At 40.2% G+C, this 14,311-nt stretch overlaps 1 protein-coding gene across 4 annotated transcripts in view; it reads left to right on the forward strand.

The window, feature by feature from the left end:
- KIF4A (kinesin family member 4A) overlaps positions 1–14,311 on the forward strand; it is a 130,514-nt gene that overhangs the window by 1,702 nt on the left and 114,501 nt on the right. For 3 of the 4 annotated variants that reach the window (XM_066250031.1, XM_066250032.1, XM_066250033.1), the window contains exons 3-6: positions 3,513–3,703; positions 5,052–5,144; positions 9,531–9,697; positions 9,935–10,029. In XM_066250031.1, the coding sequence (XP_066106128.1) occupies positions 3,513–3,703; positions 5,052–5,144; positions 9,531–9,697; positions 9,935–10,029 (546 nt within the window). Of the gene's footprint in view, positions 1–3,109; positions 3,197–3,512; positions 3,704–5,051; positions 5,145–9,530; positions 9,698–9,934; positions 10,030–14,311 lie in introns of those variants that run through there. The other variant, XM_066250035.1, reaches the window with a different exon arrangement.

Raw genomic sequence — 14,311 nt, forward strand, 5'->3', positions numbered from 1 at the left:
AGTGTGCCTGCTGGTAATTTATACCCAATGATGTTAGTTCATCTCTCTAGACCAGTGATTTTTCAACCTTTTTTGAGCCACGGCACATTTTTTACATTTACAAAATCCTGGGGCACACCACCTACCAAAATGACACTCTAACTATTAGAATTTATTTATTTAAATAAATTACATTTATTTAAAAAAAGTTAAATAAAAAAGGATAACCCCCTCATATATACAGTCCCATGTAACATCCCTCATATATACAGTCCCATGTAACATCCCTCATATATACAGTCCCATGTAACATCCCTCATATACAGTCCCACGTAACATCCCCTCATATACAGTCCCATGTATCCCCTCATATATATAGTCCCGCTAATAGATACTGGCGCTTTCATAAAGGTTGTGGGTTCAAATCAATTTGGCAAATACTCTCTCTATATAGAGACTGGACAAAATCAATTTTAGAAAATGTTGGGTACTTGTCTAACATCATAAGTCCTCAGAGCATCTCTACTGTCAGATTAAGAAGTTTGCTTTCTAGATAAGGATTCTGATAAATACTAGAGTTCTCCCTGAGGTTGTGGGTTCAAATCCCATGGTCAGCTGGGTGCAGGGGCCTTGGTTCTGTCTGTTTTGATGGTGTATATAGAGATTTGAGCTCTTTAAGAAGATGACCCTTCAGGAGGCCATATACAATATAGATAACATTGTGATGCATTGTATATCACCCTCTGCGGGAGCCTCTTAAAAAGAAAAAGGTCAAATATCTATATACACCATCAGGATAGATATAACCAGCTGAGGCTGAGGCTTCTTCTAGTGGTGGTAACATTTACCTCCAGTCCTGACCAGGATTAGAATTCGGGACCATGGGGAGGAATAGCAGCTTCAACTACTGGCCTTGGCCACACAGTGACAAGTGCGCAGCAGCCCAAGCAGGGACCTTCCTGGGTGTGGATGAGAGGCGGCCTACTATTGGTTCATCGCTAGTGGTTGGGATGAATCTTAGAAGGTGATTGGTCAGTGAGTATTCCCTGTGCCTCCACTCTTCCTGTCGCTGATAGCTGGAGGGATTGTGAGGGGAATGTTTATGTTCGGATGGAGGAGGCTGGTGGTGGGCTGGATAAATAGCCTCCGCAGGCGAAGGCCGTAGTTTGGGGACCCATGTTTAATTTCCCCACGGCATACCTGACCATGTCTCACGGCACACTGGTTGAAAAACACTGCTCTAGACAAACAAACCTTCTTCCAGGCAGCAGCTATTCACTTATTTTTTTTTTTTTTCACTCTTTAAATGATGTCTCGACTGGGCACATTGAATACTTTGTTTCAGAGTTTTTAAATATTGAAACAAAAACCTCAAATGTATAGAAATGTTGCAAGAACAGCATTAGAAACTTTTTTTCCTGAGCTATTTGAGATGAGTTGGTGACCTGATGTCCCCTGAATAGTGTGTATTTGCTACAAAGACTTTCTGCCACATAACTACAATAACAACCATCAGATTATGGAATTAGCATTGGTACGTTACTACAGTCCTCAGACCTCATTCAAATTTCACGAACTGTTTCAATTGTGTCCTTTATATTAGAGGGTCTAGTTCAAAATCATGTGTTTTATTTAGCTGTAGTGCCTCTAATGTCTCCTTCATTCTAAAATTTCTTCATTCTTTTTTAACTTTCATAGTCATGACACTTTTGAAGATCACAGACTAGTTACTTTGTAAACCATTTCTCAATTTTGGTTTGTCTGATATTTATTTATTATTAGGTTCAGATTCTGTATCTTTAGCAGAGGTATCACAGAAGTAGCAATGTGTTTTCTTTAAATCCTGCCAGTTAACACATGAATTGGATTTGTTCCATTACACCTGATGTTCATTTTAAGAGCTTGTTTGGAGGTTCTAGCAAGGGACCAAAGCCGCTTGTGTATCCTTGACCAAAGACTATTCCTCTACCGGAGAAGGTTGTCCTCTCCTACTGGGCACACAGCTTCGGGAGGGACGTGCATGGAGTGGTGAGTTAGGAAGGGGACACCTACGTAGCCAGCCAGATCAGCTGAATCAACACTAGTGATCAGTGGGGTGACAGATGTCACAGTCAGATCACCCTCACATCCTGATGTTCATTTTGATCATTTGATTCAAGTGTTGTCTGCTAGGCTTCTCCACTACAATGTTAATCTTTTTCCTATTTACATATTTGGAAGACTATTATATAATTCTAAGTCTCTTCTAATTAACAATCCCTCCTTTCCTTAAGCCATTCCTGAAATTATATGGTTTACAAAGTCTTTACTATCTGGTCATCTTCCTCAGAATGTACCTTCACAGCTTAATAAGAGTACTATAGTTCTACTTTCATATTTTTAACTTGGGAAGCTATGAGAATTAAATTATAGTCTTAAGAAACAACAGAATATAGAAAAGAATTCCAGCATACATGTGTTTGGTTCACATTGCTCTGCAAAGACAAACTGGTATTTTTTAGTCAGTTCAACAAAACCCTCTTATACTCTGAACTCCATACCACAGCCCTGAATATTTTGCAAAAAGTACTGAAACTTGGTTTTCCCAGTTATTACTATATACATGTATCTGTAGTATTGGAGAAGATTATGAAATGTTATTCTCTTGATCCATCATCATACCATACTATATACCATACCAGGCAATGCTAGCAATCTGTTAGTGAAAATCTCAATTTAACATTGTATGATCTTTCAGAATATTGAAGTCTTCATTTATACAAACAAGTGCTTCCAAAAAGAAAAAAAAAAAGCAAATGCCATATATCCCACTGACTGATACTTAAATGATGACATTTCTATGAGAAGCATGATAATATAGTCCAGATGCAGTCTAAGCGTTCAGATAAGGAGTAGGTGCTTTCATTGACTTGAAGAAGCAACTTTGTTGCCTTTTCAAATGAAGACTGTTCAAAGAAATATGTTTCTATCCCTTCTATTTATGCAGTTCCTAAGACTTTAATTTAATTCCCATAACTTAGAATTGCTCGTAGATAGAAGGTAGGATTATTAAAGATTTTATTTATGGATTTTCAGAGGAGAGAAGGAGGGGGTTGCAGGAAGCATCAACTCATAGTTGTAGTTGCCTCTCAGATGTGCCTTGACTGGGCAAGCCCAGGGTTTCGAACCGGCGACCTCAATGTTCCAAGTTGATGCCTTATCTACTGCGCCACCACAGGTCAGTCTGAATGGTTTTTTGACAGTGACTTGGCCACCTTCATGATCTCAGACATCCTTACGTGTTTTATTTTCTGGCTTTTAAGGGCTATCAAGAGGGGCACACATTCTGGGTTTGGCATTTTTCTTTGTTTATTTGCAGCAGTGTAAAGTCATGACAGCCTTGTAACTTTTCTCTGTGTCTGCTATTCCCAAGGGAGCCCTGTCTTAAGAGAGCAGTCTCAATTTTGTTACAAGTAATTGCTAAAGGAAATAGAGTCTATTGATTGGATGGAAGTATTTGAGCACCATTCTGCATGTGACTTCTATTTTGCCAGGATACAATGCAACCGTCCTGGCCTATGGACAAACTGGCTCTGGAAAAACCTATTCAATGGGAGGCGCATACACAGCAGAGCAAGAGAATGAACCAACGGTTGGGGTCATTCCTAGGGTAATACAACTGCTCTTCAAAGAAATTGAAAGGAAGAGTGACTTCCAGTTTACTCTGAAAGTATCATACTTGGAGGTAAATACCATCTTTAATCTAAGTTTAAATGTATCTTTGGGTAGAAAAATATATCCTCATCATGTTTTGCCTGGCATGACTCAAATTATTAAATTGTATTTTTAGTAAATTATATTTTAATCAATTGATAGAGCAAACTTCCTGGCTCAGTTGGATCTGGCCCCCACCCAGTTCTCTTCCTGTTGTCAGAATCGTCTGTTTTAATCTGATGGTCGGAGCAGTTGGCAATGCCATCCAGAAAGATGTCAGGAATTCTTTTAATTCTATTTTGGCTTCTATTGATTCCTTGTAGAGTCTGCAGAAAAATATTTGATTTCCCTTTACTGTTTTGAAGCTTAAGTGATAATGCTGCTACTTTATGAAGAATGTCATAAAAATTGGGTGATGCATCTCGTGGCATAGGTGACAAAAGAATAGGTTTATCCAGCAGATATTTATTGAGTACCTACTATGCCATAGTCCCTGGTCTACGTACTTGGGCTATGTCAGTGAACAAAGCAGGTAAAAATCCCTGCCCTTGTGGGTGTTTTCATTCTAGGGTATGTCAGTATAGAATTAGACCAGTTGTATTTAACTGCATGACACCAACAAAATTTGTTTGGAGAACTTACGGCTCCTGGAAACCAGCTGGTTGGTTTCATAACAGTGATAAGATGCATTATATCTAAGGAGTGATAATTAAACTGATATGATTGAAGCATGCAATTATAAATTGTATGTGAATACTTCATCCTTAAGTTGAATCTTAATAGGACATGTAGAGTTGGAAGATGGGAAATTAACAGCATTAAGATTAGCCTTCCTGAATCTTCACTAACCCAGTGGTGGCCAAGGTAATCAGATGAACAAATAACTTAGAATCTTGGTACATTAAATAGTAGCAACAGCAATATAACAAACAAGTCTAGTGCTTACTATGTGCTAAACACTATTCTAAATACTGAAGTTCTGATTGTTGTTCAAATGGTTGCCACTTCTCCCTTTTGCTTTTTGCTTCTGCCCTCCACTAAGGACTCATTACTTACAGTTTTAACAGAATTGGTGAAGGTGACACTGTTAGGACACCATCAAAGAACTGAATTTGAGTACCCGTGTTACTTTTTGTTATGTCTGCTATTCCTAAGAGACGCTGTCTTAAGGGAGCGGCCTCAATTTTGTTGATATGTGAATTCATTCTTGCAAGTATCAAATGTTTGCATATGAGGTCCTTACCTTAATTAAAATATAATCTGTTCATTGTAAAGATATTTTCATACATAAAGTCACAAAGAATTTAAAAGTCATCTATGATCCTATCACTTTGACATTACCACTGTTTGCATCTTGTTTTTATTTTCAAAAATACCAGATTTACAATGAGGAAATCTTGGATCTTCTATGTACATCTCGTGAGAAAGCCTCGCAGATAAATATACGAGAGGATCCTAAGGAAGGCATAAAGGTGTGTTTGTTGTTATTGTTATTATTTTAAAACATTGGTCACTACTGAAGTTCACATCCCTTTTATTTACCACCATGGTTCTGACTACTAACATCTTTCAGATTGGGTGAGGTCCTAATTACCTTTGTTAATCTATAGTTCCTACATGGGATCTCTTGTGGGGAAGGATGTTTTATCACCCTCCTGTTACCTCCTAAGTGTTTATTAGCTATTTACAGAGCTCGAAGGCTGAGCTTTCCAGCTCAGCAGCCACTATCCACCGATGCCTATTTAAACCTAACTGAACTAAAATTGAATAAAATTTAAAATGTAGTCCCGCAGTTACACCAGCCATACATCAAGCGCTCAGTCGCTCCGTGTGGCTAGTGACTACTGTATTGGGCAGCACGAATATTGAACTGATTGATGGTCAGAAAATTCTGTTGGACAACAGTGAAACAGACATTGTGGTAGGCACTGGGATGCTATTTAAAAATGTAAAAGTTAAATAATATAATCATTTCAAACTCCATAAGCACTATAGGAAAAAGAGATCCCTTATTTGAGAGGTTTATGCCACGTGGTATAGATGCAGGATGTGGAGCTGTAGCCGAACAGAAAATCTGCAGTAAGGTTGGGAATTTTGTTTATGGGAGTAGGCCCGATCCAGAAGCCTGTGTCGAAGGCCAGCAGTGCTTGCTGTCACCAGGAGGGGGAGAATCTCAGGCTGGAAGTGGATGAGAATAGATCATGCAGATGTGGGAAAACCTGGTAGAATAAGGCCTTACCCACCTCTCTCTCCTTCCTGTCTTCCCCACACATGGAGGTTGATGGTCTAGGGCAGGGGTCCCCAAACTACGGCCCCCTGAGGCCGTTTATCCGGCCCCTGCTGCACTTCCGGAAGGGGCACCTCTTTCATTGGTGGTCAGTGAGAGGAGCATAGTTCCCATTGAAATACTGGTCAGTTTGTTGATTTAAATTTACTTGTTCTTTATTTTAAATATTGTATTCGTTCCCATTTTGTTTTTTTACTTTAAAAAAAGATATGTGCAGTGTGCATAGGGATTTGTTCATAGTTTTTTTTATAGTCCGGCCCTCCAACGGTCTGAGGGACAGTGAACTGGCCCCCTGTGTAAAAAGTTTGGGGACCCCTGGTCTAGGGAGCAGGTGCCTGAGGGGCAGATGCTTGTGCTTCTTAGTTGTTTTTTTTGGGTTTTTTTCCTCCTTGGGGGTCGTTAAGCCATTAGCCACGTGCTAAAGCAAGGCCTGAAGGTCAGACCTATTTTGAAAGCTTGATAAGCTTGGAATACAGGAAGACAGTTCGGATAGTGGGGATGAGAAAGCTGGCAAGATGCATTCTGTTGCCAGAAAGAATATTGATAGTGAGCCAGCTCTTGATGAGATTCCAAGATCTTTTATATGCTGCGTGGTAAAGCAGGAATTAAGTGCCAAGCATTAATTAAGGTGAGATTTGCAATACAAAGAATTACAGATTTCTGATAAAATTGAGGTGGGTAAGTACAAGCTTGCAAATAACTTTCAGATGGGATGAATGGAATGTAAGTCAGTAAAGAGTAAGGGTATTCTTGCAGTAAGGAATACTTTAAACAGAAAATGTACTCCTGGGGGTCATAAGACTAGACTGGTCAGTCTCGGTTCAAGGATAGTGGTTGGGAAGTGATAGGAGCTATGTTAGGACCAGATTATCAATCCAGGTTAAGGAATTTAGTTTCTATCCTTGTGAACAGTGTATACACTATTTAATACTCTCAGCCTGACCAGGCAGTGGCACAGTGGATAGAGTGTCAGACTGGGACATGGAAGACCCAGGTTCGAAACCCCAAAGTTGCTGTCTTGAGCAAGGCTCACCAGCATGAGTGTGGGATCATAGACGTGACCCCGTGGTTCCTGGCTTGAACCCAAAAGTTGCTGACTTGAAGCCCAGGGTCACTGGCTTGAGCCCAAGGTTACTGGCTTGAAGCCTAAGGTTGCTGGCTTGAGCAAGAGGTCCTTCGTTCTGCCGCAGCCCCCCCCCCCATCAAGGCACATAAGAGAAAGCAATCAATGAACAACTAAGGTGCTGCAACAAAGAATTGATGCTTCTCATCTCTCTCCCTGTCTGTCTGTTCCTATCTGTCCCTCTCTCTGTCTCTGTCACACACACAAAAAAAAAACAACTCCCAAGTGAAGGTTTGCAAGGGCTACTTTTACCAACTCTTTATCTCGCATGTTTATCTCTCCACCTAAGTTAGCTCCTGGAGGTTAGAAGAGTATCTGAAAATCTCTGTGTGTCATCTTTATCTAGCACAGAGCTTGTAGTCTGGTGACATTTTAGGAAGCAGGATTTTGGGGAATATTAAACAGAAATGGACTGAAAAGGAGAAAGAGTAGGATGAGGAGGGCCAATTGGGAAAACTCTGCCTTGTTTTTCAGGCATGATGTAAAATGGGCCTGACCTAGCCAAGTAGAAAGAAAAAGGAAGCAATGAGGTCAAAAGAACAATGGCAGCCCTGGCTGGTTGGCTCAGTAGTAGAGCATCGGCCTGGCATGCAGGAGTCCCAGGTTTGATTCCCAGCCAGGGCACGCAGAAGAAGTGCCCATCTGCTTCTCCATCCCTCCCCCTCTCCTTCCTCTCTGTCTCTCTCTTCCCCTCCTGCAGCCAAGGCTCCATTGGAGCAAAGTTGGCCCGGGCGCTGAGGATGGCTCTATGCCCTCTGCCTCAGGCGCTAGAATGGCTCTGGTTACAACAGAGCAATGCCCCAGAGGGGCAGAGCATCGCCCCCTGGTGGACATGCCGGGTGGATCCCGGCCAGGCGCATGCGGGAGTCTGTCTGACTGCCTCCCATTTCCAGCTTCGGAAAAATTCAAAAAAAAAAAAAAAAAAAAAAAAGAATGGCAAGGAGTTAGTGCTTGATGAGAAATGGAGGAATGGAAGGAATCGGGGTGAATCTGAGATTTTGAGAATAGCAGTATTAATAGAAATGAAGAAGTAGTGGATAGAATCAGTGGTGGTGGGAGAAAGATGAATTTGGTTTATAATTTACTGATTTCAAGGTGTAAGCAGCAGGCAATTATACATAAAGACTAGAAACGAAGATACCAATGCAGATTTGGCAGTTATGGAGTAATAAAATAGCATAATACGGCTAGCTGAGACTCCAAGAGATTTTAACTTGTACTAACTCTCACAGCTAGATACAGTACCACACCTAGGATCCTGTTTTCTGGCTTCCTAACCCAGTGCAGACTATGCCATGTGACTTCCCTAGTGAGAAATGAGGTTTGAAACAGATCAGAGGTCTAGGGAGGAACCTAGGGTCGCAAAAAAGAGGAAGGAGCAAAGAGAAATACCAGAGCTGTTTGTGTTACCCTTGCTGTTTTTTGGGCCAAAGCTTACCTTCACTTGGAGCTCCCTGGAAGACACTTTATCCATTGCTACTCTAAAATCGAGAGGCCTTTTTTAGCTCCACTGTTGGCTGGCACCTTTGTTTTGTCTAGTCCAGGGGTCCCCAAACTACGGCCCACGGGCCGCATGCGGCCCCCTGAGGCCATTTATCTGGCCCCCACCGCACTTCCAGAAGGGGCATCTCTTTCATTGGTGGTCAGTGAGAGGAGAATAGTTCCCATGGAAATACTGGTCAGTTTGTTGATTTAAATTTACTTGTTCTTTATTTTAAATATTGTATTTGTTCCCGTTTTGTTTTTTTACTTTAAAATAAGATATGTGCAGTGTGCATAGGGGTTTGTTCATAGTTTTTTTTATAGTCTGGCCCTCCAATGGTCTGAGTGACATTGAACTGGCCCCCTGTGTAAAAAGTTTGGGGACCCCTGGTCTAGTCCCTATCGAAGATTGGAGACCTTGGTTTGCAGGAATCACAGGGATCAGAGTTGCAAGTTAAAACCACAACTGTTCTATTTATTAAGGTTCTACTGGAACATCAAGGCATTATTCTTTTTAACCACCAGTTCTTATATTTCTAATAAAGTATTTGAAGTATAAATCATGCCCCTGATCAGTTGGCTCAGTGGTAGAGCATTAGCCTGCCATGTGGATGTCCTATGTTTGATTCCCAGTCAGGGACATAGGAGAAGCAACCATCTGCTTCTCTCCCCCTCCCTCTCCCCTTTTCTCTCTCCTCTCCCCTCCCCTCCCGCAGCCATGGCTTAATTGGTTCAAGCAAGTTGGCCCCAGGCACTGAGGATGGCTCCATGGGCTCGCCTCAGGCACTAAAAATAGCTCAGTTGCCAAGCAACAGCCCAGATGGACCGATCATGGCCGGGAAGGGGGTTTGCCAGGTGAATCCCCATCAGGTTGCATACAGAGTCTGTCTATCTGCCTTCCTGCCTCTCAATATAAAAAAAAAAGAAGTATGAATCACAAGGGAATATTTTCTTTGTCTGCATTAGATTGTGGGACTCACAGAGAAGACTGTTTTAGTTGCCCTGGACACTGTTTCCTGTTTGGAACAGGGCAACAACGCTAGGTCTGTGGCCTCCACAGCTATGAACTCCCAGTCGTCCCGGTCTCATGCCATCTTTACCATCTCCATAGAGCAAAGAAAGAAAAGTGACAAGTAAGTTATAACATAAAGAGTCAAAATTTTTAACATTCGTTTTCCTAAAGTTCAATATTAGATTGCTTCTTTAATTGATTTGACAAGTCATCTGACATCAGTACTCAGAGCACTAGTAATCAGGGGGGCCATTTGCACTGACTCCAGAGGAAAGGAGAGCTGGCAGGTCAGCTTTGATACTCCAGTGTCCTCGAGCTGATGTGCTGTTCTCACTATGTCTTCCTGTCACTATCACAGGAATAGCTGCTTTCGCACCAAGCTGCACCTTGTAGACCTCGCTGGATCGGAAAGACTGAAGAAAACCAAGGCTGAAGGGGATCGGCTAAAAGAGGGTGAGAATCATTAAGGCCACAGTTGTAGATAAAAACTTCTTGTTGGTACCGTCCGTGTCTTGACGGGGATATTTCAGGTCACAATCTAACAGTACCTACAATTCGAGCTTGAGGCTGATTTCAGAAAAAGTGGAAAATTGGTTCTTTCCCTTGCACTCGTTTTCTAATTTAGGTGTGGGATTTGGATCTAGCCCTTGGTTTGGTTTCATCTGGCCCAGGCAAGTTTTTGTTTTGTTTTACCCCCAATTACTTATGATTAAAACCAATACCCTCAAGTATTCACTATCCTTTTCAGATGTTGTCACATAAACCTCATCAGCATGGCTTCCATGTCTTCATTTAAGATGTTGGATATAAAGGCTAGAAGAACCCCCGTGTATGCTATTAGAAACCTTCATCTGGCATGCTAGTGATCTGGTGATCTGCATGCTGTGGAAATGGTCTTTTAAGCAATTATTAATCTCTCTTAACAAAGATTAACAACCAGCTCCTTTTTCTCAATTTTGTACTTAAGGATCTCATAAAAGATTTTATCCAGTGCCTTGCTGAAATCCAGGTGTACTAAGCCCACCATGTTTCTCATAGCCATCAGCTTAGTAACAATACAAAATGAAATAAGAATTAGTCCAAATGGACTTTTTCTTAGTGAATTCAAGCTGGCTTCTAGTGCTTTTCCTTCCATTTTGAGGTTCTTGCAAGCTATCCCTGTAATAATCCAGAGGAACATCAAACTTGCTAGTCTGTGACTTATGGAGTTCACTTTTACCTCTTTTGTTCTGAATGTTGAAATTACGTTCGCCCGGTCTTCTGGGCCCTGTTTCCCTGTTTTCTCAAAGACCCCTAACATAGCTTCAGTACTCTCATCTGAAATTACCCTTAGTTGCCTCAGCTAGAATTCATCTGGTCCAAGATATCTGAACTCTTATTAAGATAGATGAGTTCTCAAAAATAAAAATAAAAAGATAGATGAGTTCTCGCTATGTCTTTACTGAGATTGGGCTTCAGTTCCCTCAGGGACTGAGAAGGCAGAAGCAAAAACGGTCATTGAGTTTACTCCGTCATTCATCAGTACGCACTGCGGGCACACAGCAGAGACCTGTTTCTCCCTCTTTCAGCTATGTGTTCTGAATGTGTTTAAGTGTCCTTTTTGTTCCATGTCTGTACTTTGAGATTTAACCTCCTTATTTAAAGGTTCTTGTGCCCTTTTATCATTTGGGGGGTGTATAGTTTTGAGTTATATTTTAACAGCTTTATTGAGATACAATTCACATACCATAAAATTCACTCATTTAAACTGTACACTTGAGTGGATTTTAGCATGCTCAGAGTTGGACAGTGACTACCACCATCTAATTTTACAACATGTTCATCATCCCCCAAAAGAAACTCAATATCTATTAACAGTCACTCCCCATTCCCAACCCTTCTCTTACCCTAGGCACCCACTAAGCTATATTTCATATAAATAGGATCATGTATCAATAATATGACGTTTTTTTATGACTGGCTTGTTTCATTTAAGGTTAATTTTGGTTTTTAAAGGATTCATCATGTGATAAATGTATATTTTTTTAAAGTACATTTGACGTGCAATACATGGTGGGGCAAAAGTAGGTTTATAGTTGTTCCTATGGGATATAATACAATAATTAATAAGTAATAATACAAGAATAAACTGTTTCATGTACTCGCAATTGTAAAACTTCTTTTGCCCCACCCTGTATTATGTTAGTTTCAAGTGTACAACATAGGGCTCGACGTTTATATACCTTCAATGTGATCGCCATGATAAATCTAGTAACCACCTGTCCCATACAAAGCTACGTATTACGATGCTCCTGACTGCATTCCCTGTGTAGTATATTGCATCCATGTGACACTTCTTTTATAACTAGAGGCTTATACCTTTTATTCCCTTTGCATTTTTCAACACCCTTTACTCCCCTCCTCTCTGGCAACCATCAGTTTGTTCTCTGTATTGGTGAATCTGTTTCTGTTTTATTTGTTTGTTTGTTTTTTAAGATTACACATATGAGTGAAATCATACGGTAATGCGGTATTTGTCTTTCTCTGTCTGACTTACTTCATTTGCCATAATACCCCCTGGGTCCATCCATGTTGTCACAAATGGCAGGATTTTATTATTTTTATTGCTGAGTAATATTCCATTGTATATAGATTTAGCTCATCTTCTTTATTCATTCTTCAATTTTTGGTTGCTTCCATATGTTGGGTATTGTAAAGTATGCTGCATTGAACATAGGGTTGCATATATCTTTTTGAATTAATGTTTTGGATTTCTTCACGTAAATACCCAGAAGTGGAAAACTGGATCATATGGTAGTTCTAGTTTTAATATTTTTTGAAGAACCTTCATACTGTTTTTCATGAGAGGCTGCACCAGTCTGCAGTCCCACCAAATACTAGTGAACAAACAGATGTTGGCAAGGTGTGGAGAAAAGGGATCCCTTGTGCTTTTCAAGGGTCGTCCATGTTGTAGCATGTGTCAGTACTTCGTTCCCTTTTATTGCTGAATCATGTTCCATAATACGGATGTGCAGCATTTTGTTTGTCCATCAGTTGTATCCAATTTGGCTATTTTGAATTATACTCTATGAACATTTGTGCATAAGTATTTGTGTGCACAAATGTTTTAATTTCTCTTTAAGTTCATACCTACGAGTGTAATATCTGGGTAATATAGTAACTGTTAAAGTCCTTTATAAACAATAAAGATATAATAAGTATGCATTAAAATTAACCCTTTTAAAGTGTACAGTTCAGTGATTCACAAAGTTGTACAACAGTCACTGCAACAAATTTTAGAATATTTTTATCACTCTAAAAAGAAACCCACACCCATTAACATAGTCACTCTCTATTTCTCCCCAGCGCCCCTTTCCCTCCCAGGCAATGACTAATCTTCTTTCTTTCTCTACAGGTTTGCCTATTCTGGACATTTTATATACAGGGGGTCCTTGGGTTATGACACAGTTCTGTTCCTATGACAGTGACATACCCTGAATTTTGATGCAAGTCGAAAAACACCCTAGCTTAAGTCACTTACCTATCTTAAGACAGTTGTAAAATCATAATCTAGAACATAAAAACACAACTAAGCCACAGAAAAAGGAAAAGAAAATAAATATACTGTGCTATAGTAACAGCTGAAACACTTGCATCTCAATTTTTTTAAATTTTTATGGGAGTGAGCGTTGTAAACTCAAAACGTTGTATGACTGTCGTAACCGGAGGACCCTCATAAGTGTAATCATGCAGTATATATATGTATGGTCTTTTGTGTTTGGCCTCTTTCACTTAACATAATGTTTCCAAGATCCATCCATGTTGTAGCAAATATCAACACTTTGTTTCTTTTTTATTAATTATTTTTTATTTAATTTATTGGGGTGACATTGATTCACCAAACAATATCTCTGTTGCATGAATAGGTATATCTTTTGTGTGTCTGAGAGAGAGACAGGCAGACAGGCAGGCAGGAGGGGATAGAGATGAGAAGCATCAACTTGTAGTTGCGGCATTTTAGTTCATCGATTGCTTCTCAGACGTGCCTTGACCTGGGGGCTCATGCTGGGCCAGTGACCCCTTGCTCAAGCCAGTGAGTGAACTTGGCCTTCAAGCTGGATGAGCCCACGCTCAAGCTGGCAACCGTAGGGTTTTGAACCTGGGTCCTCAGTGTCCCAGGCTGATGCTCTTCAGAGCATTGCCACCAATCAGGCACATGAATATATCTTTTTATTTACCCATTCATTTCTTGATGGACATTTACGTTGTTTCCACTTTGGGTTATTGAATAATGCTGCTATGAGCACTGATGTACAAGTTTTTGTGTAGATGTATGTTTTAATTTTTCTAAGGTATATACCTAAGAGTGTAGTTGCTGGGTCATAATGGTAACTCGGCATTTAACTTTTTGAGGAACTGCCAGACTTTTTCACAGCAACTGTACCATTTTACATTCTTACCAATAATATATAAGGATTCTAATTTCTCCATATTCTTAGTTTTATTGTGTCTTTAATTCTAGCCATCCTAGTGTGTGTGAAATGATATCTCATTGTGGTTTTGGTTTGCATTTCCCTGATGGCTAATGATACTGAACATTGTTTTACATGCTTGTCAGCAATTGGCGAATCTTCTTTGGGAAAATATTCAAATCCTTTGCCCATTTTTATTTGGGTTATTTTTTTATTGTTGAATTGTGCATGTTCTTTATATATTCTGGGTAAGAGCCCCTTATCAGATATATGCTTTGCAAGTG

This window comes from Saccopteryx bilineata, chromosome X, assembly GCF_036850765.1.
Source record: "Saccopteryx bilineata isolate mSacBil1 chromosome X, mSacBil1_pri_phased_curated, whole genome shotgun sequence".
Taxonomy (NCBI): domain Eukaryota; kingdom Metazoa; phylum Chordata; class Mammalia; order Chiroptera; family Emballonuridae; genus Saccopteryx; species Saccopteryx bilineata.